Below are 26,674 nucleotides of genomic sequence, written 5' to 3'. Positions count from 1 at the left end.
TTTTATCCCCCTGCTTTTCTTTCCTAGTCTATCTGGTACAATCTCTGGAATTCCACACAGGTGTTAGTGCTTAACCCAGGAGTTGTTCTGCTCAAGCAACAATCCACCAGTGTTGGAGTGTAGTGGAATAATCAACGCTGGTACTGATTTAAAATTGCATTCTTTGCATGCCTACCCATCCAGTGCATTTATTTAATTGAAAGGCACTGGATTTCTTCAAGGCCTTTTGTGGGATGTCAGGCAAAATTGTGCAAAGCCCAGTTTGCATTGGGATAGTCAGATAAACCATTAATTTCTCTCCCCCCCAAAAAAAAAAATCTTTTAATTAATGTACATACAACAGGCGCATAATTTCACAATGCATCAAAATGTTATTGGTTAAAGGAACTCATTTTATATGGATAAAAGAGAGCTAGTTTCTGTGGGGGAATGTTAGCATACAGCTCAACCCTCTGTCCATTTAAAGCAGGGTTCCCTGGTCCCTCTCATCCTTGCTATTTCCATCCTTTTTTCACTTATTGGCATTTTTCCTCCTGCATTTTCTTTGACCAATTGTTCTTGTTTGCTAGTTATATAATAATGGAGCAACTTCTGCAATGCAGTTTCCATTCCATGTGCCCAGTTCCTAAGCTACGTCCATCCGAACACAGGGAGTTACTACAAATTTCCAAGATTTAACAGGCAAACACATTCCTTGTTCTAGTGACTCATTTCCTGATTTTTAGGAATGTTTTGCCAGATTAAAAGTGGACTTGCTGTACATTAGAGAGAGAAAAGGGAGAATAGCAGAGAATGCACTGTGAAGAACCACAACACAAACACACTTCAGCAAAGTAGGGACACCTTTGAGGCTGGATCAGGGGAAGGGAGAACTATACACATCCACCAGATGCCAGCATGGTTAATTAGCAGAGTCAAGGAAACCACAAAAGTAATGAAAGTCTTCCACAAATGAGATTAAAAGGGAAGAAGGGGGGAAATTTCCAATAAAACAACTATGAATTAATAATGAAGTAAATAACAGAGCAGGTAGAAGAATGTGGGGAATTCATTGCCAGATATGTAAAAATAAGCAAAGGATTTATTTTCCCCATAGTTTAGAAAGAAAAAAAAAACAAGAGAACGGAGATTTTACAGAAAGTTGCAATGATTTTCCTGTATTAGTTCTCACTCTGGATGATAGGAATAGAGCTTAATTGTAGACAGTTTCTTCAGGGTGGAGAGGAAAACATCCAAAGAGCAGCAAAGAGATTAAATTTCTCAGGTAACTGATGAACACATTCCTGAGTCAGGCTGTACTCATAGTTTTGGGGGAAAGTTGCCATTAAAAGTTTGCCTTGGTCTTCAACTATATGTATCTTCATTCTTCCAGTGTGAGCACCTGAACTGGGAGAGCATTTCTCTTAATTTGGGTGTAGATATTTTCTGGTTCAGTTCTTTCATTGAAGAGCTATGAAACTCCCATCTGACCTGGAAAACTTCTGACAAATGTTTTGCTTGAATTTGATCCAGTTTAGTAACAAGCAAGAGCTTCGTGGAAGCCAACTTTCTGCTCTGAAGACTATCTAGATGTGTTGATCTGAAATTCCCAATGGCCCCCACTGGGTGGGGATGATGAGAGTCACAAGCCAGCATGAGGGAGCCAAGTTGGGGAAAGTTCATTCTGTCTATACAATGGATTAACTGAACTTGCAGAAATGGTGAAGCTGATAAGTTTGGTCAGAGAGAAAAAAACAACCAAATTGGACTTCTTTTTTTTCCTGATAGGCTGGAAACCTTATATAGACTATGTTGTTGTTGACTCTGCTTAGAGCTTTGTGAGGAAAGCTCTAAGCAGAGTAAACTCACGGAAAACTGCGGGACCAGCCAATATTCCTGGCAGAGTACTCAAAGGATGTGCAGACCAACTGGCAAATGTTTTCACCAATATCTTCAACATCTCTCTGAGTACCACTGTTGTCCCAAAGTGCTTCAAGACAATGACCATCGTCCCCGTGCCGAAAAAACCATCAGTGTCCTGCCTCAATGACTACCATCTCGTTGCACTTACTCCCATCATCACGAAGTGCTTCGAGAGGCTCGTCTTGAGGCATATAAAGACCCTGCTTCCCATAACATTGGATCCACTGCAGTTTGCATACTGCTCGAATCGCGCCACCGACGACGCCATCTCCACTACACTCCATCTAGCCCTCACTCACCTAGAAAACAAAGACTCATACGTACGAATGATGTTCATAGACTTCAGCATTCAACACTATCATTCCCCAACACCTGATGGGGAAGCTGACCCTGTTGGGCCTGAACACTTCCCTCTGTAACTGGATCTTGGAATTTTTGACTTGAAGACCTCAGACAGTCCGGATCGTGAACAACACTTCTAACACCATCATACTGAACACTGGAGCCCCTCAGGGCTGTGTGCTCAGTCCCCTGCTGTTCACCCTGCTGACGCATGACTGTGTAGCAATGCACAGTTTGAATCACATCATAAAGTTCGCTGATGATACGACTGTGGTGGGTCTTATCAGCAAGAATGATGAGACAGCATACAGAGAGGAGGTGGAGAAGTTAACGAACTGGTGTAAAGCCAACAACCTGTCTCTGAATGTAAACAAAACAAAAGAGATGGTTGTTGACTTTAGGAGGACACAACACGACCGCTTCCCGCTGAAGATCAATGGCTCCACCGTGGAGATCGTAGAGGGCATCAAATTCCTTGGTGTTCATCTGGCGGAGAATCTCACCTGGTCCCTCAATACCGGTTCCATAACAAGGAAGGCCCAGCAGCGTCTATACTTTCTTAGGAAACTGAGGAAGGCACAGCTTCCATCACACATCCTCACAACCTTCTACAGAGGGGCCATCGAGAGCGCCCTGAGCAGCTGCATCACCACCTGGTTTGGGAATTGCACCATTTCGGATCGCAAGACCGTACAGTGAATAGTGAGGATGGCAGAGAAGATCATCGGGGTTGTTCTTCCCTCTGTCATGGACATATACACTACACGCTGCATTTGTAAAGCCAGAAACATTGTGGCTGGCCACACACACCCCTCATACACGGTCTTTACTCTCCTGCCACCTGGAAAAAGGTACAGAAGCATTTGGGCCCGCACAAACAGACTGTGTAACAGTTTCTTTCCACAAGCCATCAACTGTCTCTAAGTTCTTAGATTTAGAACTATATGTGTCCTGCTCTTTTTCTTTTTATCTATGTTGTCTGATGTAGCACCTTGGTCCTGGGGAAACGTCGTTTCGTCTCACTGTGTACTATATATTGTTGAAATGACAATAAAACCTACTTGACCTTGTTATAAGAAGAAAATATTGAATTAATGAGTTGGGGAACGGGGGATTAAACCCAGACCAAGAGGATGGGGGAAAGATGACAATTGCTCGATAGAAAGAATGGCAGAAGTCATCATTGAATTTATTTTCTTTTTTAAAATTCTCTTTTTATTATTTCCTTTTTTGTTTTCTATACTTTGTGTGTGTGTTCATTCTGTGAACCTAGGTTAGCTACTAACTAGATTCTCACATCACACAAAAACTACAATATGGATATGTGGATTCAGCCATTATGGTTATTAAATCATGGCATAGTTCGGCAGCAGTGTCTACTACAGGTCACAATAATGCAAATCTAGCATAACAAGGCTTAGTTCAATATTCCACTGTTTCATGTCATGCATGAATCCAGCAGCCTTATCAACTCTTGGGATGTCTATGTTGAAGTGCAATGTGAATATACTTCCACATCATTCAGAGCTTTTTAAATGGAAAGGTTAAAAATATGTCAATCTAGGTTGCATTTACATTGCATATGGCACGTAAATTACATGTAAATCTTCATATTAGGGATTTGCAATGAATGGCTCTGATTTTGAATATTTTAATAATTTTTAAAGATTTTTAACCCCCATTTTTTTTTATAAATAGAGCTCTAACTTTATAAATAATGTGGCAAACATATTTAGTACTCCTTCCTCCTCTTATTTTTAATAACAACAGTTCTGGGAGATGGGTTGGGCTGAGAGAGAGTGGCTGGCCCAAAGTCACCAGCCAGCTTTCATGCCTTAGGCAGGACTAGAACTCACAGCCTTTATCACTAAATCAAATTGGCTCTCTTTTGCTCTTATAAGGAGCACATTTTCATCTGAATAGTAAGAACTGTATTTTTTGACCGGTGGAGAAGCAGCAACTAAGATTACTCTTCACTTTAAAAACAAATAGATACTTTGGAGGGGAGAAAAACCAGATTTTGTCTGTTTTTCTTTCAGCTGCCAATGGTCCCAGCTAAGCCACTTGAAGGAACTGGTCTCCCATTTCAAAGTGGTTCCTTTCTGGCCTACATTTATAAAGCAGCAAGTCTTCATTCCAATTAGGAAGAAACCTTGCCTGACCGGTGCTTGGAACTGAGATAAATGAAATTGTATGCCCATTGCAAATCAGTCACATGGGACCTGATGGTGGGAATGACAATGAATCACTCCCAGCTTATCACCCAGATTGCTTTGGGTAACACAATTAGATTTTCATAAATTTGAGACACTCCCCCGCCCTCATGCCTTCGTGGGCAGCCAGGAGTCCAGACATGACTAGATCTTGCACATACTTGGTTGTTAGCCAGCAAATATGTATGCCTGGGTGAGGAGGAGGAGGAGGAGGAGGAGGAGGAGGAGGAGGAGGAGGAGGAATGATTTAGTAGACCAGTTTTCTATCATGGAGGAAATAGATTTGCTCCTCTTATTTAGCAACATTGCAGCATCAAAGCATACACAGGTTTGTAACCAACACTGGTTTTGTAATGGTTTTTAGAATTGGCTGAATTTATTTGTAGTTGGTACTACAAATACCAACACAAAACAGAGCAGCTAGATTGGGGACTGAAAATAGAAAGATGGCAAAGATTTCCAATTCAACTAGCATCCTGTAGTTTTTTTAAGTTATCCAGGGGACCAGGAAATGGGCAGCATGGTTCAGTTTACAGCAAAAGTGGTTAAGAAAATACCTTGTGATATGTCAGTTGTTCTGAGTCACTTGCAGTGAATTGATAGGAATTCACAGCTTTTAAGTGTAGTAAGAGCACATTATTCCCATCTGAATTAGCTGCTGAAATGAAGACATGGGGGGAAAATTTGGAGCTAATGTTATATCACTTTAAATTATAATACCCAATTTTGACTTCAAATCCAGTCAATTGTAATTTACTTAATAAACCATAGTTAGGTAAAACTTGGTTCAGCAGTATGGATGAATGCAGCCTTTCCATGAAATGATGGTGAAACTAAAATCCAGGGTTCAAGATGTACTCAGGATGTAAGTGGATAATTTATTGAAACTACGAGGGTGGTGAAGACAGTCTAGCCGTTCAGCCCAACCATTGACACCTCCTAGCATTTTGCAATTGTGCAAGCGAAATTTGTCATCAAGAGGCTAAAGTTCTGTGACACAATTTATGTGCATTTCGTTGTACTGAAATATCTCCAACATATCTTGCTTCAATTCCCAACCTTGAAGCTCACTCCCCAGCCTGAAATTACAGTGGACAAATCCCTACAGTTTTTTTCAACAAAATCTGCTGCAATCTATTTTATTTTACCTTTTGATAGACTCCTGCAGTCCTCTGGAAATCACTAATTGATTAGTTTGTGGATTTTATTATTCTGGGAAGTCATCAGCATAAGCCAATATTTCTCAACCTTGACAATTTTTAAGATGCGTGGATTTCAACTTTCGGTCTGCACATTTTAAAAATTGCCAGCGTTGCAAAACATAGCCATATGTCCTGGGCTTTAATTTAACATGATATGTCAATCTAGCTACTTGTAGCTTGATGAATGAACTATAGTTATAGAAACCATGATTTGGGATTGTACCTAGCTCTGGGGGGAAAAATTAATATCCCAGTGTAAGATCATTAAGTTTTTAACACATTGAGCCCAAATATTTCTAAATCATGGGTGTCAAACTTGCTATGTCACATTGCCATCACGTGATGTTTTGCAACTTTTTTCCATTCATTGAGCTGGAGTGGGCGTGGCTTGCATGTGATGCATCTGGCCCACGGGGCACCAGTTTGACACCCCGGAGTCTAAATCTTCCCCGGACTTTCCAAATATTCCATTATTCTAGAATGATAGGATTCTAAAATTTCACCAAGCGGTAAAAATCATCTTATTGCAATAGGCTTTTATCATGAACAATGGACCTGGGTTGCATCTGTAAAGTTATTGCATATTGTGTGGTGCTTTATTTTTATTGTGTAAACTGCCTGTGTTGTGAGCAACAGGGTAGAACAGAATGTATTGCATTTTGGATACATACCACTTTTTGTTTCCATTTTGGAAACCAGTATTTTAGGCTCAGCTAGCTTCCATAACTCCTACTTTAATATGTTCAACCCGCCCACTTGGCTATCATTGCCTTAGTGTAAAACTGTCTGGAGTGTGAACCTCAAACACATGTTTATTTTCTGTGTTTTCATAGAATCGCAGAACTGTAGAGTTACAAAGGAATAAGGCTTGTCCAATCTTCTGCAACACCAGTTAACTTTAAGTGATAGATATCCAGCCACTTCTTAAAAACCTCCAAGGTATAGAACACACAAGAATATCTGCAATGTCTTCCCTCGGTCTTCTTTTCTCCAGACTAAACGCCCTAAGTTCCTTCAATCTATTCTCATATACAATCTCCTTAAAATTCACCCCAAATACAAGTACTTTCTTCCATATTGTAATATGTACCATATCATTGTACAGTCACACACAACATATAGCTAAGTGGTTCTTTTTTTTTTTCATCCTTAGATATGTATTTTTATGTAATTTTTCTCCACTAAATCATGATCAGTCTTATTTTCCATGCAGTGAAGATACTAACGCTAGTAATGTTTAACATCTCAAAACAAGTCATTAACACTTTTATCCAAACACATTCCAAAGTTTAAATAGAATTTGCTAGCTGTACAAATATTTATGACTCCATTTCAACATTTTACATTGAAGCACCGTTTGAAGTTGAAAGCAGGAAGTTGTCATCAGATGTTTTCATTTCAGCACTTTGTAATTTTTCTCCCTCTTCAAGGGATGCTTCCTGATTAATAAAATTGTGTTAAAATGAAAAATGTTCAGTGTGCCTATAAATCTGTTGGAAGACAAAGAAAAGCTGATTGAAACATGTCAGATACTGTGAAATGCCATATTGGCTGTTACTGCAACTCTGCTGATGAGTAATGTCAAATACTGATTGTTAACCTGTCAGACCCTGTCAAATGTTGACTGCATCTTTGAAACCATCAAATGTTGACTACTATTAAATCATTTTCGGACTTTTGGGTATTGGTTGATAATAATGTTGGACTAGAAGCTTCAAATGCTCAGAATCCCTACAATATTTAGATATTATTTGCCTTCAGACAATCCAGAAGTATATAGAATAGAATAGAATAGAATAGAATAGAACAGAGTTGGAAGGGACCTGGGAGGTCTTCTAGTCCAACTCCCTGCTTAGGCAGGAAACCCTATATCATTTCAGACAAATGGTTATCTAATCTCTTCTTAAAATCTTCCAGTGTTGGAGCATTCACAACTTCTGAAGCAATCTGTTCCACTGATTAATTGATCTAGCTCTCATGAAATTTCTCCTTGGTTCTAGGCTGCTTCTCTCCTTGGTTCTAAGTTGCTTCTCTCCTTGATTAGTTTCCACCCATTGCTTCTTGTTTTGCCTTCAAGTGATTTGGAGAATAGCTTGACTCCCTCTTCTTTGTGACAACCTCTGAGATATTGGAACACTGCTATCATGTCACCCCCTACTCCTTCTTTTCCCTAAACTAGTGACAAGTTTCATTCCTTTTTAATTTCATTCATTGCTAGCAGATTAGAACAAGTTTCATTCCTTTTAAAGGATGGGTGATATGACAACCTGCATAGAAAGGGAGCTGAGCTTGCAGCATGCTGGTGATTTCATTATCCCGCCCCCTTGCAAACATCCCTAAAACTATCACAAGAGTTTGGAAAGCAAATTGATTCAAGAAGAAATTAGTGAAGAATCTTGAAAGCAGATAAATAGTTTTTCAGGAGCTGAGTTTTTATACCCCCTTGTCCAGAGCTGTGATGGCCCCTTGACACAACATACAGCTCGTCTTTTTCAGGCTGTCCATTGCAGCAGTAAAGAGTTGCAATCAGTGCGGTGTTAGGCAGTAAAGAACCACAATTTCTGTGAAAGCCTCATTATGTCTCACTGGAGCAAAGTGGTTTGAGGTTTACAGCCATAATTGAAGAAAACTGGCTGTTGCACAAACTCCTGAGACAATTATATCAGTGCTGGCAGCCCCTTAGTGATAGATGAGTGTTTTCATTTGGTTCTTGAAACTGATAATGCTATACAAATGTGGAGGGGGAAAATATTTATTTACCAAAGCAAATCTATGCATTGCTCCCTTTCCCCGCTGTCTAGATTCCCAGCGCATCTGTGTTTGTCTAGACAGAAAATACAAAGAAGCAGGTTGTGTCACTTCCACGCAGTATCTGAACCTGGGCCTGCAATATATTCAGGAGTTAAAAATTATGCTAAATTAAATTAGTGTGACCTTACTTTGCATTTCGAAGCCACATTTGCCTGTCTCATAAAGCTTGTTTCATCCATCATCTTTCCCTGGGGAAAATTGCAGGGAAAAATGGAATGAGGTCTTCTCTAATTGAAAAGTGACAATGATTAGGAACCCAAATACATAATGTGTCTTTTTACAAAAAGGTGTGTGGGTGGTGGGTGTGCATGTGTGCCTATATCTCCCATATATATATGTGTGTGTGTGTGTGTGTGTATACACACACACACACACACACACACACACACACACACACATGGAAGCACACGATATGAATGAATTGAATGATAAATTCATGCAGTTTGTTTCATTTCTCAAAAAATTGCTTTTTTATACAGTAAATGTTGCAAAATGCTACTAGGTTGATTTTGGGGGAAAGGCATTATTCTCCCCATTTGTGTTTAACTAGTGGTCCACATTAACCATTGACCAGATGGATTTGGCCTTGTGAAAATATAATTAATGAAAATGAAATGGAACTGTCAAAGAATCAGTTCTGTCTTTTAACTGCCTGTAAATTATAGCCCGAGGGTGTCTTTGTATATGTGCATTGGGGGTGCTGTAATCTCTCCTGTTGTGAGTTCTTTGCTTTTGAAAAAGATTCACCTATGGGGTAAGATAGAAGATAACAATAAGTTGTTGCATTTTTTTAAAATAGAGAGAGAAGCTACCACAATTGTGTAACATAAGACCAATTCATCATGGAAGAAAACAGTGAAAAGAGGATTGAAACTAAATAATAATAGGGAGAGTCTGTGTATATATGTCCCTCAGCAGTTATCCAGGCATTTGTCATGAAAGAGCAGCAAATTATTAGTTATTACTTTATTATTGTATTTAGTTACAGGGACAAGATTTTGTGAGATTTTTCTTCCTCAGCTGTCAAAACAAGTTAGTCAGGCTTGAATATAACGCACTTTCCTTGCGGGAAACATTCATTGACTTAGACTACCCTGCTAAATCTACCCAACTTGGCCAGGAGCCACCAAACTTGGCCCTGTGGGATGATTGACATTGTTTGCACCATGGGCAATCTACAGCAATCTTCTTCTCCCAAAGAAGCAACATTTACAGTGGTGGTCTTAAGACATTTTTCATGATTAGCTGAAGGCTATTCATTTGTTCATCAGTTCACCTACAGAGCACTCTTCCCCTGGAAATTCAACAGGTCCCAATTGTCTTATCCTTCTGGAATACACTTAAGACATGGGTCTTCCCCCAGGCACTAGGATAAGATGAGGTCAGAATGAGATGAGAATGTTCTATATTGCAAATTAGTGTGACACATTATCAAGCGGGTTTGTTGTGCCAGTTTTTCTCTTTTTTGCTTTCGTCCTTTCGTTTTACAAATATTTAAAATAAAATCTAAAATATTCTAAGGTATAGGGAAAGATTTCCCTCGCATATATGTGCTAGTCGTTCCCAACTCTAGGGGGTGGTGCTCATCTTCGTTTCAAAGCCAAAGAGCCAGCACTGTCTGAAGACGTCTCTCCGTGGTCATGTGGCCAACATGACTAAACACTGAAGGTGCATGGAATGCTGTTACCTTTCCACCATAGTGGTCCCTATTTTTCTACTTGCATTTTATGTACTTTCGAACTGCTAGGTTGGCAGAAGCTGGGACAAGTACCGGGAGCTCACTCCGTTAAGCAGCGCTAGGGATTCGAACCGCTTAACTGTCGACCTTCTGATCGACAAATTCAGCATCTTAGCTACTGAGCCATCACGTCCCTAAAATATTCTAGTAATAGCTTAAAAGATTAAAACATTATGTGAGAAGCTGCCATGAATCACAGGTCTGAAGTCATTGATTTGGTTTGATTTTAACAGATTGTTTATATTTCAAAACTAAACTTCAATTTTCTAATTTCTGGGGTTTTCTTTTTTAATGTTGATCTCTTGTGCCTTGCCTTTTTTATTCTAGATGGGTGTGTATATAGAAACACAGTCATGTACAGAAATATGTTAATACCAGAAACTAATTGGCAATGTTTTACTAAAAATGTTGAAAGAGGTTTCATCTAAGGATGCTCGCTTATGCTCCTAACTCATCACTCTTTTTGTAAAGTTAATAATGCATTCAGAAGAATACATTTGGATGATGTCTGAATGAGGAGGTCAAGAAAAGTCTTTTTCAGTATTGTGTGTCAGATTACAGTACGGGACAATATTATTGATCTGATTATAATTTAGTTCTAGAACTATTAGAATTCTTAAAATATCAGTTATTTTTAATCAAGTAGTCAATTGGTTATTGACTTTTTATATCTTTATTCTGGAATCCAGTAACTTTTATATCCCATTCAGAGTGTAAAATTATGGAGCTTATTTAAAAGTGCAGTTTTTCATCATTTTTTTCCTTCTCTGCTTTTCAACCTTTTGGCATTTGGAGCATAGGATAGCCATTAAAATCAACAATTTGAAAGCAGCATCTCTTTAAGACAATAAGAGTACACAACTTCATGTAGCAACACTATTAAAATCACTTTACGAAAGATACCAATAACCTTGAGCAGTGACAGAATGAAGATGATAGATAGATAGATAGATAGATAGATAGATAGATAGATAGATAGATAGATAGATAGATAGATAGATAGATAGATATAGAGACATAGACATATATAAAAATGGCTCTGTGTATGTGTGTTTGTGTGTGTGTGTTTGTGTGTGTGTATGTTCCAGCATAATTCTGGAACAGCTCAAACAATTTCAACCAAACTCTGTACACAGATGACTTACTCTCTGGAAACAAATACTGTGGGGGTAAGACATCCCTAACACCCCTCGGGGTGGTGGTGGTGTTCTGTTACAATACAGCCTGTTGTGCCTTAAAATGGCTTGTACTATACTGATGTTAATGACTTCTACTGTACAGCTCAGTGGTGTTGCCATGGCTTCACAGTATTCCACAAGGGGATTCCCTCTGGTAAGGGGGAAAATCCAACATTAGAAATTACATTTGGTCCGGACATTTCCCCCCTATAAATAAAAACCTGGACAATGCTGAGTTATCAGCTAGTAATTAATGTGCATGGGTTAATACAGTTTTTAATTGGAACGCAAACATTACATTCAGCCTAATGTGAACCTATATGCAGAACAGCACAGTCAATGCATAGTGTGCCATCACTGATAAAATCACTGCAGTCCAGTGTTTCTCAACTTTGGTAGCTTAAAGATGTGTGGATGTCAGTTCCCAGAATTCTGGGATTGACATCCACACATCTTCAAGTTGCCAAGGTTGAGAAAGACTGCTCTAGTGCAAGCGAAAAAGAAAGATGTCATACCGTGCGGTTTTCCTCAAATGCTCTTTCCACCCCTCACAAAAGTGTGCTTCACATCTGTGATCTGTGATATCCCTTTTTAGCACATGAGCCAACTTATTGCCTCTTCAACTCCCGTGATTCCAAAAACATTGCAAGTTGTTTTTCATTTTAAATCCTGGAGGCCTGTTAAGCTTCTGGGTAGAGATACTTAAAAGGCCTTAGGCTATTTCACAAAAGATCGATCTATGGCACAAGTCCTATCAGGATGCTATTATTTCACTCTGATCTTTAATTGTGAGGAATACGACTTCTTCCCTTTTTTTATAAACGCAGCAATTTTTTTTACAGATCTCAAACCACAGATGTTGTGGTTTAAATCACAGTTTTGAAGGAAAAGCAGCACACACCCTTTTATGCATAGTTAGCCAATGTCTCATTTGGGATTTTTAGACTTTTAAGAATGGCTGCAATTGTGACAACCGGATGCATTCTGGAAGTGAAGGGATCAAATATGGGACATAGGTAAAATAAATAATAATTTAAAAAATCCAACAAGGAAAATGATTATTTACTATGCATGAAATAGCAACATATATCAACTGTTGCCTCTGCAAAGTTCCTTGGAGGTCTGCAATATAAAATGGATAAAAACTGCAAATTCACAGCAGAACCTGGTATCCAAATAATTAGATTCCCCCACTACTTTACATAAATTTTATCCTCTGCAGAAAAATCCTGGTTTTAAAAAATATTTTAATTGTTTTATATCATACATTTCCTTTCTGTATTGAGCAGTGTGCTCTCTAGGTGTCCAAGGTGTTAACCTACAAACGTACAAACATCATCATCATTATAAACAAATATGCAATAATATATAAACAAATATGCAATAATATATAAACAAATAAGCAATAACATCAATGGTATTATAACATGTATTATCTTCTATTATAGTATTGATTATATAACGGTGAACAAAATTTTACTCATCTGTTTTTCTTTCTCGTGTAAACCATATTTCACTTATTTCCACTCCTCTAACCTCAGTATCTGTCATTCATTTATAGAATAATTCCCATGTTATGAAATAATCCGAATCTTCTTTTCCTTTGATTTTTAGGGTTAACCTATCCATCTCTGCATTGCAGAATTGTTTTGATTATAATATCATCTGCAGGGGTTTCTGGGTTTTGGCTGCCCTCTGAAGTTCTGTCTGGGTGGCATCCACCCCTTCAGAAGTGAGCAATTATATAGCAATGGGGCAATCACAGAAAATTAGGTTTCCTAATTCTGCCTCCTGATTTCATATGCCCATTTGAAACAAACAAACTGGACAGGTTGGTTCTGCCTAGAGGAGGTGATCTTTGCACGTTCCCAAGCACCCAGTCTTAAAAACAGATATTTGTACTATCTCCCAAAGGCTATGGGAAGCCAACGCAATATTGTACAGCAGGGGGGTCTTTAAAACTTGTACACTTCAAATCTTGGAATTCCTCAGGCAACCTAGCTGGCTGAGGAATTCTGGGAGTTGAAGTCCACAGGTCTTCGAAGTTGCCAAGGTTGGGCATCCCTGCTGTACAGTATCTGCGAAACTGGTGTCATACATTACTGCCAGCTCTCACCCACGCATGAACAGGTTACTGCATTTTACACCAGCTGCAGTCTTTAAAGGGAGCCCCCATATAGAGTGTAGTGCAATGGCAGAGGTGTATGTTTGGAATTTAATTTGTGAGGCTTGCCGGCTGTTGATTCTAATGGAAGCTATTTACTTCTACTACTTATTCTGTATATCATTTACTTAATGTAAACCATCCGTGTTTGTTTTCCTTGCAACACGGTGCCGTTCCTTCTGCTAATGCTGACAAATGTTTGGAGGGTACATAATCTAAGTTGTCTAAGAATACCCAGTGGAAATTACGGCCGTAGTGTCTTTTTCTTCCCTTTCCTTTCCTTTTTGCATAATGAAAAAAAGATGTGATCACAATATTAATCAGGCAATTCTAGACATGCTTTTTATGTGTGTGTGTGTGTGTGTGTGTGTGTGTGTGTGTGTGTGTGTGTGTATATCTATATCTATATATCTATATATCTCTCTACATCTCTCTACATCTCTCTCTCTATCTATCTATCTATCTATCTATCTATCTATCTATCTATCTATCTATTTAAAGTCACAACCCCTGGTATGCCCCAATTATGGGAGGAAGCTAACTGCTTCCATTCTCTTTTTTATTTTATTTTATTTTATGCTGATAAATACAAATATCAGCACAAATAAAACACACACACAAACAGAGGGAGGGAGGGAGGGAGAGAGAGAGAGAGAGAGAGAGAGAGAGAGAGAGAGAGAGAGAGAGAGAGAGAGAGAGAGAGAGAGAGAGAGAGAGAGAGAGAGAGAGAGATTTTCCAAATGGGGAAGGGGAGGGAGAATCCTTTGGAAATCGTTCTTGACGGGATATTCTGTATATATAAATAGCAGAAGATGAAGGAGAGAGCCGGGTACGTGACTGGTGTATATTTACTTAAGGAGGGAGATAGACAAACATATACACAAACACAAATGGATGTGATTCCCAAAACATGTTTCACTCTTTTCCATATTAACATACCGTCTGCATATCAACAATAGTTTGAAATACCCAAAGGGCTGGATTTGCACGCCAAGCTAAGCCACTCCTCCATTAACCAAGATTAACAGTAACTATCCTTAGTATGTAGGGCAATGCAGCTGTTTTCGGTGACCTGGTTTAAGTTAATTTGGGTAAATGGATCTTGGCCTTTGAGTTGTAAAATGGGTAAGTTGAAGAGAAGGCACAAAGAACCCATTCCATGGTCTACTCAGATAATTTATCCTGCCCCCCCATCCCCCCCCCCCCGTCTCAGGCACCAGGCAAAGAGTCCCAAGTGTTCTGCAGCACCGAGTGTGTAGCGTGGCTCGTAGTGTGGCTCTGAAAAGCTGCGGGCTAAAAGATGCACTGTCTATCTGCTAGAGTGCCTAAACCTGTCTAGCACTTAGCCAGCTGGGAAGGGGTGAAAAACAGTGAACACAAGGAGATTGTCGTTTCTCCCCCCCCCCCTCCTTGTTGGGTTCCTGTGACCTCTGACCTCCTCCTGGCTGCACTGAAACAAAAGGCCCAAAGACATCAACCTGGAGTCTTTTGGCAAGGCAGTGCTGCTACTAGGCTGCTTACAAAAGGAGCCATTGAGCCCCACCCCACCACCCCCAATCCCTCCTCAAGGGGGTAAACATTTGAATGGAACAACAGCCCTGTGTGTGTGACCCGGCTTTGTTGTCACTTAGCCTAGTCGCGCTGCTCAGTCCTGGATGCCAAACACAACCACCCTTTTTGGACATATATCTCATTGCAGGACAAAGAGGGAGCCCAACCCTCCTCCTCCCCCCCCCACTCTGCCGCACCCCATTTTTGGAGTGGCTCTGTTTATATACAAGCCTTTCAGACAGTCCGCTGTGAGAGCTTGTGTTGTGGATGGAGAGGGTGGGGAACAATGCACACACAGCATGATCCTCAGCTGAAGTGGGGGGGAGGCGCAGGGGCTAATACCCTCGCTTAAAACTTGGGAAGCATCACCAAATGGCAAATTGTTTTATACTGTTGCTGGGTAGATTTCCCTCGTTCCTTGGACCGCGGCAAATTAGGCTTCCTTCAGGCTCTCATGGGCACTGGGTGGCTCCCCCGATAACACCCCACACACACACACAGACACATGCAGAACTAATGGGGTAGAGATAAGTTTAACTTTTCCCAATCCACGATATGCCTGCTGCATGCCATCTGGGTAGACTTGGGGTTTGTTCCAAAGCTGGAGATATGAAGGAAAGCAGTGGAATATCTAAGAATTAACAGATGACGTGAATGAGTTGATCTGAGCTACAGGGAGCATATCTGTCTGAAATGTAAAAAGAAAATAGGGATGGGAACTAAAGCACAGGAGAATTTGTAGGAGCAACCTACAGTTTAACACCCCACTTCACAAAGTACAGCTTGCCTTTCCTCTTTCGGGTACGGATACGGAGATGGTTCTCAGGGTCGTTTGTTTAGGTTGCAATTTTTTAAAAACAGATTCACAGAACTAGATCGTTTAATCCCATGGATTTACATTTATCTGCAATGTGTATTGTGTGTATGTGATGGCATAAGAGATGTTTCATAGTACAATATCTTATGGGAGGTGATGGTTTTTGCATGACGGTCGTTTTATTGTTTTCATTCTGAACTGCTTTGAGACGTATCTCATGATCACAAAAAGAGAGAGCAGAGGACTTGCTTGCAAAATAAATGGAAACACCGAAAACATCGCAGGTCCCTTTTCATGTTCTGTTTTCATCTAGTTTGCCAGAAGAGAATCGTTTGAATCTCGATTAACGGATGCAGTGTTAAATAAAAGTTTTTTGGAGAGTTAAGCAGGGGTGTCCAAAAAGTCAAGATGGCTGCCACAAGGACGTGATTGAAGCCTCGCTTCTTTTCTTTTCATGCACGTCATGCATTTTTAAAAGGGGGGGGGCTTAAATTGCACAGCTGTGCTTGCCATCTTGACGTTTTGTATCATAACGCCATAACTGCTGAATTATATGGTTCACAATTATTTGGGATGCTATCTTGCTGTAGATCTGTAGGTGCTTTAAAACTGGCAGGACTGCCTGCTCCACAGTTACAAGCAGGTGTAGACTATTTGCCCAGTCTCTCCTTTGCTTTTATTGGCCCTGAACCTTTAGGATTTGAGAAGCTGTTTTCAACATTGTTTGTTCTTGGAGATAAACTAGGCTAGAAACTAAGGTGGCTGAAAGCAGTTTGTCCACAGACCAACCCAACTCATTAAACTCCGGTGCAAGTTCTGTGTCATTTCCAGGTCAGAGAAATAATTTTGCCCTTCCAGGCCTTGAAGGAAGGCAGTGATGTCACAACATGTTCACAGGCCTTCTAAATGCAGGGGAGTGAAATGTCAGTTGCTCAACCTTGCTAATTGTGGCAGCTGTTGTGAGGAATGCAGCAGCCAGGGGAAACCCTGCACTCAGCCAGGTGATAGGAGGAGAAGTTGTCTGCTGTTTTGTTGATATGAGGAGAGACCCCCGGAAAAGGGAGGCCAGCAGCGCTGAAGTCCATGCCCAGTCTTAAAATAGCCAGCCTGCTGATCACAGGGGAGGTCATTGTCCAGAGGTATGGGGCTGGAACACAACAGGCAGGGATAAAAGTTTAAAGACACCCATTGCAGGCACTCACAATCACATGCAAAGTTCTGGCTTACCCGGTGCATATGGAAGCATGTATTTAAGATAGAGCTATCTGTGCCATAGGGGGACGTGGTGGCTCAGGGGCTAAGGCTCTGAGCTTGTCGATCAGAAAGATCAGCAGTTCAGCAGTTCGAATCCCTAGCGCCGCGTAATGGAGTGAGCTCCCGTTACTTGTCCCAGCTTCTGCCAACCTAGCAGTTTGAAAACAAATAAAAATGCAAGTAGAAAAATAGGAACCACTTTTGGTGGGAAGGTAACTGCCTTACGTGTGCCTTCGGTGTTTAGTCATGCCGGCCTCATGACCACGGAGAAGTCTTCGGACAGCGCTGGCTCTTCGGCTTTGAAACGGAGATGAGCACTACCCCCTAGCAGTGGGAACGACTAGCACATATGTGCAAGGGGAACCTTTATGTTTACCTTATCTGTGCCATGTGTACAATATGAACTCTCTCCTCTCACTAGCTGTATGTAACATTTATGTAACATGGCTCTGCCTCTACCGAGCTCCAGTACAGACCACGAAGCTGCACGCTGTTCATCGGATAGCAACTCTTAAAATGTAATTACCGTTTTAAAGAAACCAAGTAATCGGAATATGTACAGCTTTCCTATTACACTTTATCTACACCAGGGCTTCTTAAATTGGGCAACTTAAGATGTGTGCAATTTAAGAAATTCCACAGCCAGCCAGTTAACCTTGTTGCCAGTTTTGAGAAATATTGATCCTGCAACAAACCGGAGGCCAATTAAGATATGGACCCTTATTAGCTCCCTTCAACCTGCCATCTACAAGGGAAAGAGCAATTGCTCCATTCCACCTGGAGAACCATAAAGAGTCTCGGTCCTTAGAAGGACAGAGAGCTTGATTGGGGCAGCTTCCTCCCTGGACTAAACCTGCCAGATATGGATATATCTGGCATCCGCTTCTGCTCTTCTGCATTTGTAATGGAAAACTCAGGAACCTATTTCTGCGTCAGGCTTGTGTGTCTTCTCTTCTCCCTCCAACTCTCCGAGTAGCCTGTTGTTGATTGCCCTTGTTTCCTTGACAGCTTTGTACATCTTCCTCTCCTCCTGCTTCTCTTTGCAAGACACTTTTGTGCCAGCTCAGGTCATTCAAGCTGCCTCTGCCAGCTGGCTGAACTGAGCCTTGAATTAAATTACGTCTGGAAGTCTGGCATGCGGAGACCCCTGGGGATCAGCTTGGAAGCGGCGGCTGCAGTTTCAGTGGTGGGCAAACGCCCCGGGTGGGGGGGAGGGAGGGGGCTTTCCATTGGCCAGGCTGTTGTCATTCCGTGGATTGGTGCAGTTGACTCCCTGGAAGGAATCTCTTGAAGCATAGAGAAAAGAAGATGGGTGCAATGGACGGTTGGCCATGGTTGAGTTAAAAAAAAGAGCCAAATGCTCATGCATTTTTAAGGCTGTCTTTGAATAAGTGAGAGGATAAGGCTGTATCTATCCCAAAGGAACAATGTCAGAATTAAAACAATCCCCTCCCCTGAATTTTAGACAATCCTATAATAAATTTGAAAGGGGGGGGGATTAGCCACCCTTTCACTTTCAGATTAAACTGTGGACTTCCCTTTTAGTAATTAACAGATGACACCTTTTGTTTGGTAAATTCAAAAATTCTCACACTTCCAGCTTCTACCTTACTCACTTCCACTAGGTTGCCTTGATATATTCACTGCAAAAGTGACTGTGATATTTGTGGGGGGAGGGGGGTGAGGTGGGGGAAGGAGAAGTATTTTTTTAACTGCCGATTTGAAGTTGACATTCCCGGTAGTACTTTTTAAACACTGTATGTTTAGTGTTACATGTTAGATTGTTTGTTTTCTGGTTAAGAATCACTGGTTGAAAATTGTGGTGATGATTTTTGGCTAAGTTACAATACCTTATTTTATGGAAAAGTTATCCCCTGTTGGAGGCATCTTGGGTTCATAGCAAGGACTGTAGGGCACCCCACCTGGTAGTGAGATTCCACCACAGACATCCCACAAAACCAGGAAAAGTGGCCCTTCAACTCCTAACTAACTGTAATTTATAGCTCCCCAGATGCTGTCTCTGTGGTAGGGGGCCGCATGTCAGCTCCGGCCAGCTCAGAGGCCTGGAGCTGGCATTCAGGGGAGAAGACTGGGCCAGCTGCCAAAACTCACCGTCCCACCTACACAAACTGAAGAAATTCATACTAACAATCCATGATTAATTGCCAGGTGGTTTCGCTCTGGGTCACAAGGTGATGGGTGTGCGCATGCCCGGGATACAGCTTATCTTAATTACCAATGTAGCTATAAAAGGTGGTGGGAAGCACAGGGTGGCAGCCCTGACAATTTATTCATTGCCTTAGTGCTTTGTAGAGCCGAGGTGGCGCAGTGGTTAAATGCAGCACTGCAGGCTACTTCAGCTGACTGCAGTTCGGCTGTTCAAATCTCACCGGCTCAGGGTTGACTCAGCCTTCCATCCTTCCGAGGTGGGTAAAATGAGGAGCCGGATTGTTGTTGGGGGCAATATGCTGATTCTGTAAACCGCTTAGAGAGGGCTGAAAACCCTATGAAGCTGTATATAAGTCTAACTGCTATTGCTATTGCTATTGTTGGTCAGTTTGTGCTGAAGAAAGAATACAAACTGCATTTACAAACTGTTTCTGTGTTTGGCTGGTTTCATTAACCCTTCGGAACCTGACAATAAGTGGTTGTTGTTGGTCACACAGTCATCTAAATGCTTAGACTGGATTTGGGATTTTGGTCTATGTATTGCAGGGATGTCAAACTGACGGCCCATGGGCCGCATGTATCATGTGACATGCACACCCCAGCTCCGCGAAAGAAAGAAAAAATCACGATGTGTCATGCGACAGCAACGTGACGTGGCGAGTTTGACACCCTTGATGCATTGAGTCCTTCCCGAAAAGAAATAGGCAGATGTTTTTAATAATATGAAAGGTTTTTAATCACAGGATGTAAGCTGCTCCAAATAAAATAGCTTTTGAAATGACTGATGGTGATTTTGTACTACAAAGTAGTCCTCAACTTATTGCAGGTTGTTTAATGAGCTTTGAAAGTTATGATGGACTAAAAGAAAGTTCTTTATGACTCATTCTTGAAGTGATGACTGCCACATCAACCCTGTGATCCCATGATGAAGATTTGGCAACTGGCCCCCCACTCAGGACTGGTTGCAGCAACTGCAATCACGTGATCACGCTTTGCACTGGTTTTTGCCATTTTCTAGCAAAAGCCGGCAAAAAATGTTCAGCGAATAAAATGGGTTCACACAACCATATGGTTCACTTCACAACTGTGTGATTTGCTTAATGATCACTATAAAAACAGTGGGGGTCATGTGGTGCCTCAACTTAGGACCACAACAACTTATGAAATTTGTTCCCAGCTGTGGTCATCAGCCAAGGACTACCTATAATAATATTAACAATAGCCAGATGTTCAGACTGGATTTGGCACTTTTGTCCACCTATCGAGTCCTTCCAATTGACTTGGGATATGCAAAAGTATCCCAGTTGAAGGTCATTGCCAGGTTTTATCTTTATCCACTTTCCCTTCAGTCTTTGCAGAAATTGACTATGAAGTACTTTTCCTTACTGGCATTCTGTCTTAGGAAGATGATGATGATTCATCACACAGTCAGCCAGATGTTTAGACTGGATTTGGCATTTTTATCCCCCTATCGAGGCCTTTGCAAAGACTTAGGTTAGCTAGCTGTTGCTGTTTGATGGCATTCTTGTAAGATGTAAGTTTTATTATTATTTGTTATCATTTATTATTAATATTATTTTCCCAGGGGGAGTTGTCTTACTTGATTAATCTTTCAAACTTTGAAAGATTCAAATAATCAGTAGGTGAACTTTGAACATGAATATTGTCTCGGGTTCCTTTTGCATAAGATCTCTTATGAGGCGGTAGAGAAAGTTATGTTATAAACACCATTTTCAAATCCTTTCTGTTCAGAATACTGCAAACCCTTTTAAAGCCATGCTTCTTCTTTCATTTTGTGACAACACAGAGAAATTATTGCTTTGTCCCTTATATAAAGCATCTACCTCTCGCTCTTCACTCAGGCAGCTTCCCTGAATAGTTAATGGACAGTAAAGAAATTTTCCTGATTTTCAAGCTTACACTTAGAAAAAAAGGCATGCCCCCAAAAGGGAAAATAATAGTAAGGTGCTAGTTCTTATGACTAATTGTTGTCAACATCCACTGTTGTCCTCAGAATTTTCCCTTTGCTCTTGTTTATCTGTCTCTGGTTTGCATCGAGGCCTATTAAAATACAATCATTCTTCTCTTTCTCTCTCTTTTATAGCGGAATTAGAGTTTGTACAGATAATCATAATTGTGGTGGTCATGATGGTTATGGTGGTTGTCATCACGTGCCTGCTGAATCACTACAAACTTTCTGCAAGGTCCTTCATCCATCGGCCCAGCCAAGGACGGAGAAGAGAAGAAAACCTATCATCGGTAAGGAGGTTGGGGCCCCCCAATTCATTTTGTTATCCGTTAAGACTTTCCTATTTGTCAGCCCGTCCAACCGTTACGGTCCACGAGGATGGGGTGAAGGAGATGTCCGAAAAGGCAAGATGGCAAGCACAGCACCTTGAAGCTCCATTTGCCATCTTGCCTGTCGTCTCCTCGTTCCTCCAATGCATGATGCAGATCCCGATGCCCTTAAAATATTAAAGGTGAAAGATAGTAACCTTTTTTTATACCAATGCTGCACACACACACACACACACACACACACACACACACAGAGCGCCTAGCGCTGGCAGTTCTAGCAATCCTCAGTTATCATCACTAAGCAAATTTCCACAGGTCATTAACTGAAGACTTCATGTAACCACAACTGTTGACTTCCTGCCGACTTCCCCATTGATTTTGCTTGTGGGAAAACAGTAGGGCAGTTGCAAATCACGATCACGGGACTGTGGGGTGTTGTAATGGTCAGAAATCCAAGCTGATTGGCAAGTGCCGGGATAGCATTCACATGACTACAAGGTCCTACAACAGCTGGACCTTGTTCAAGGCTTAATTATTTCGAGCAGTCCTGAATGAGTTGCCATTAACCAAGGACCTCCTATATTTGATACAGCTAAGAATTTGTTTGGATGTCTAAACAGAAGGAAAAAAAGTATCATTTACTCTGTTGTGGCTTTGAGGCAGGATATGCCAAGAGCACCCACCCACCCATCCCACTTGTGAATATTTGCTTGGTGGCAAATAGGTTATCTCTGTGGACAGTGTGAATGACTTATCTGAACAAAGCTTTAGATTCCTATGTTACATGTCACACACATTGATATGGGTGAGAGAAGAATGAGCAAGAACTGTTATCCATGGAGTGTTTATAAGGGCACTTATCTTTTAAGCACCCCCAGAAAGCTGCTTTGCAAAACAGCATGGCTCCCCCACTTCTAAGACAGAAGGGGTTTTGAACGATAAAATTCTTCCACTGCTCCATTTCGCTCCATTCCGCTTTCACCAGGAATTTCCCTCTGTAGCCCTTTTAATTTTATATTTTCTGTTTTGCCTATTTACATTCAAAGGGGCATTTTTTTACTTTACGATTTTATAAAGATGACATCTATTAAAAGCTAATTATAATAATTTATCCCAAACCTTACTATGTTTTTTCCCCTTTTAGAATGTTTATTTTTAGTGGGCTTCTTTTGTGGATCATCCCTCCTGCACATAGATTTCTAATCTCCCACCTCCCCCCCCCAAAAAAACCCCACCGTATTAACCAAATAAGTTTCTTAATAATGAATTGAAATAAACTAAATTAAACTATACAACGAAGTAATGCAGGAATCCATCAGAGCCCAAAGGGTGCTATTCTCCTGTATGTGATTTCAATTTATATTTAATTTTATGTTACAGAGTGGCATGGTGGCCTAGAGGTGGAGCTCTCGCCTCACAATCAGGAGGCTCTGAGTTCAATCCTAGGTAGAGGCAGATATTTCTCTCTGTGTGTACAATGAGAATATATCTGCTTAAACAATCTCCGCATTAGTGACAGGAAGGGCATCCGGCCAGTAAAGACTCAGCTCAGGGATTACAGGGTCTTTAAAAGAAGATGATGATGATTTAATTTTATGTCACAATTGAGTGGGACATAATGTTGACTTAAGATGTGAACCAGTGTAAGGTTGGTTCTAGAATTTTTAATCTGGATTAATTCATCCAGATCAAAAGCAGTGTGTAGAGGAGGCACAAAGCTCTTAAAAAATGGAAAGGAAAAAGAGAAGGTCAAAAAGTCTCAGCTTCTCAACTCAGTGGCAGCCTTTAACTGCCTTCACCACACAAGACTGTCAGCTTGACATCAGCCTAAAGAACTGTAGAAGCAGATGGAATAATGCAATAGCTTTCCTCACTGCTAAATTAAATAGACACCAGGGAGCAGAAGGCAATGATATACTCACTACTTAATAAATCTGCCACGGGATGATGAAATATAAACATTTTTATGTTTAACTGTGACTCTGTCCTCTCTGCCTAGTAGGTGTGTGACTGTTATCAGGCAGATCTTTAACCCACGCAACTTGAATTTTATGGGAGAGGGGAGAAACTCCTGTTCTGAATGCAGGATTGACTGCTTGGAGCATTTGGGAAGAAATTCAAGCCCCAAACAGTGTGTTTCACACCAGAAACGGAGCTGTTTCACATGCAAAAACCTAGCCAAAATGCTCGAAACAGCCTTTTTTGTGCATTCAGGCAGTGTAGTTTGATCCAAGGGACAGCAGGGTTCGTGAATTTATATGCTCGAAATGATTCAGGACTAAGTCTTTTATTAATTGCCACGTATAGCTTTCCATTTGAGGAAACTTTTTACCGTCTTCCTTACATGCTAATCTTGACCGGCGTGTCCCCTTGTCTACCTGACATGATGAGAAGACCCAGACATCAAGTTCCTGATGTTGTTTCAAGGCTCGTAAACCCAACAAGGTTTTTCTTGACTTACATCAAAGGCGTTTTTCCTCCTTGCGCCTAACCAGGGCACAAACAGAGCAATAGTGAGAGCACTTACACTTATATACCGCTGCACAGTGCTTTATAGCCCTCTCTAAGAGGTTTACAGAGTCAGCATATTGCCCCCAACAATCTGGGTCCTCATACCTTCAGATCCCTGTTTTTTTTCCTGCCCAGATCTGCATGATACTGCCTTCATCTCAACCTCAACTCTTAAGTGAGACAAGCTTAAATTATTCCCTGCTGTATCCTTGCTAAAAGAATTGTTTTCCTCTTTAAGGTGGCAGCATCCAATGTCAGCTTGCAAGGTGCATCAAGCCTGCTTTTGTCACCCATTATATCAGATAGCATGTTGGGTGACCAGCTGTAACTGGGACCAGTGAGGCAGTTATTAGCTGTTTCGGGGCCTCTGGTGCAACCTCTGATCAGCCCCGTTGTCTGTCATTGTGCTGTTCTAAACACAACAACTCTCTTGATTTTCATAAGGGTGATAGAGCAAACAAATGTTCCCTTTGTATTTCTTTGGCCACCCTCCTGTAGTTTCATGCAAACAGTTCTCTCCAGCAAATCCTTGTCTATCAGCTAAATATGATGAATAGATGTGACGATTTTACATCCCCTGTAGAATGGTGGGAACAATCAGTAGGTAGTAAATTTAAGCGGGGGGGTGTATCAGAATTGCTCAGTAGTGTTAGACAGCTTTGCTGGCTTGGCTCTTTGCTAGTTTTGCGCATGGCTGAAATAGTGTAACCGTTGAGTGAACCAATTCAAAACCTACCTACCCCATTGCTTCCAAAATATAATCCCAAAGAATCTGTAAGTCAGTATAAAGGAAGCCTTTATAGAGAGGGGAAAGGAAGGAGAGGAAAATCTGACTTTGGTTGGGCTCCCTTTCAATCTATGGCTTAATCTTATTGAAGTATGGTGATGCCGGAATAGATGTAAGATAAGAAGCCAGCTAGGGTTTTGAGATAACAGATATGCCTGCAATCAGACCCACTCTATACCTGCTGCAGTGCTATAATTGACAGATCCATCCATACAATTTATATGATTACCCATCTTACAAAAAAGTGACTCTGGCCTGCAAACCAGCGATGGGATACTGCCGGTTTAACAACTGGTTTGGTGAGCACACACTTTGCTCCTGCTTCGTGCACATGCGCGCCAAAAGTGTTTGCTGGCAGCACTGAAAATAGAGCATTTAGAAGCTCAGCTATTTACCTTCCAAGTCAGCAACGATAACTAGAACAGCGGGGGGGGGGGGGGAATCAGCTGTGCCACGAGATTGAGATGAGCTAGAAAGCAGAAAATAAAGGGCAGGATAGGGCGGGTAGGCGGTGCCAGCTGATCGTTGGAGCTACCGGTTTGTCTGGACCAGTTCAAACCATCTGAATACCACCTCTGCTGCAAACTATAAAAACTACAACATAAAACATTAATATATTTTTTAAAAAACACCAAAGAACAGATGTTTGTCCTTTCAGCTAGTGATGTGCTGAAGTGGAAGGTTAACCAAGCCATATAATTCAACTAATCCTTTTCTGTATTATGCACAGCACACACATAATCAGGATACACATAATCAGCAGCAATTGAGGACAGATGCAACAGAACAGGGAGCAGCTATGGGAAGAGCAAATAATCATTTTTGTCCAATTCAAGGAAGGTGGAGGATCACACTTTTAACTCAGCCTGTGATGTCTCCAAACACAAGATCCAGACCAAGATTGGTCTGAGCATGAACACCCTTTGAAAGCTACTATTACATATTGTTTGAGACAAGTTTTTATGCCTGTCTTCATGAAAGTGAGTGCCACATACATACATTGGGCTACTCTTCAGTAAATCTAGAATTGGCTGGAATCTAGAAATCCACTTTAGAATTATAAAAGGACAAACATGAAGCATGGAGCAGAAGGGCCCTGATTCAGCTTGCGGTGGGTTTCACAAAGTTGCAGTTATCCTAGTTAGGATATTGAACTAGGACTTGGAAAAGTTGTTTACCCTGAGCTATGAAGGTTTATTGGGTGGTTTTGAGCCAATCACTGCATCTCCATGTAGCCTATCCTTATAGGCGTATTGTTTGGGAGAAAATTGCAAGAAATGCTACTTAGGCTGCCTTCAGTTTCTGGAAAACAGGATATGAATTAATAAACAAATCAGACAGTCATCTCTATACAAGTGTAAAATGACTTCCCTGGAACCTTAACCTGAAAAAGAAGTTAATGGAATAATTTTGCTGGAAATTTTCATGCATTAATGCATTGCTTGTTTGCTTTGCTTTTCTTTTGTTAATGGAATCTTCACTTGGTGAAACACCAAGTGTATTTCTTACCATCTGAAGGTGCACCCCCTAATTTTTAGTACACTGGTTATTGTTTATGTTAAATTAAAAAGAGAAACCAAATTTCAGGTCCCACCTGAATCTGTAATTCTGCAGCAGCTCACAACAGCTTTCTGAAATACGGATTTTTTTTATTAGTTACATCAGTCAAATGCTGCAACCAGATTAATACGCCGTATGAAATCAATGCTGGCAATCCGTTATCTTTCACTTCAAAGG

General features: G+C 40.9%; 1 protein-coding gene across 2 annotated transcripts in view; it reads left to right on the top strand.

The window, feature by feature from the left end:
* The window catches only part of PMEPA1 (prostate transmembrane protein, androgen induced 1), a 93,786-nt gene that overhangs the window by 56,120 nt on the left and 10,992 nt on the right, over nucleotides 1-26,674 (top strand). For both annotated transcript variants that reach the window (XM_087720504.1, XM_014056649.2), the window contains exon 2: nucleotides 21,446-21,600. In XM_087720504.1, coding sequence (XP_087576630.1) covers nucleotides 21,446-21,600 — 155 coding nt within the window. The remainder of the gene's footprint in view (nucleotides 1-21,445; nucleotides 21,601-26,674) is intronic.

Source organism: Thamnophis sirtalis, unplaced genomic scaffold, assembly GCF_051295495.1.
Source record: "Thamnophis sirtalis isolate CommonGarterSnake01/CBP01778 unplaced genomic scaffold, rThaSir2_p1.2 scaffold_7, whole genome shotgun sequence".
Classification (NCBI taxonomy): Eukaryota; Metazoa; Chordata; class Lepidosauria; order Squamata; family Natricidae; genus Thamnophis; species Thamnophis sirtalis.
This window is presented reverse-complemented; position numbering and strand designations above follow the sequence as displayed.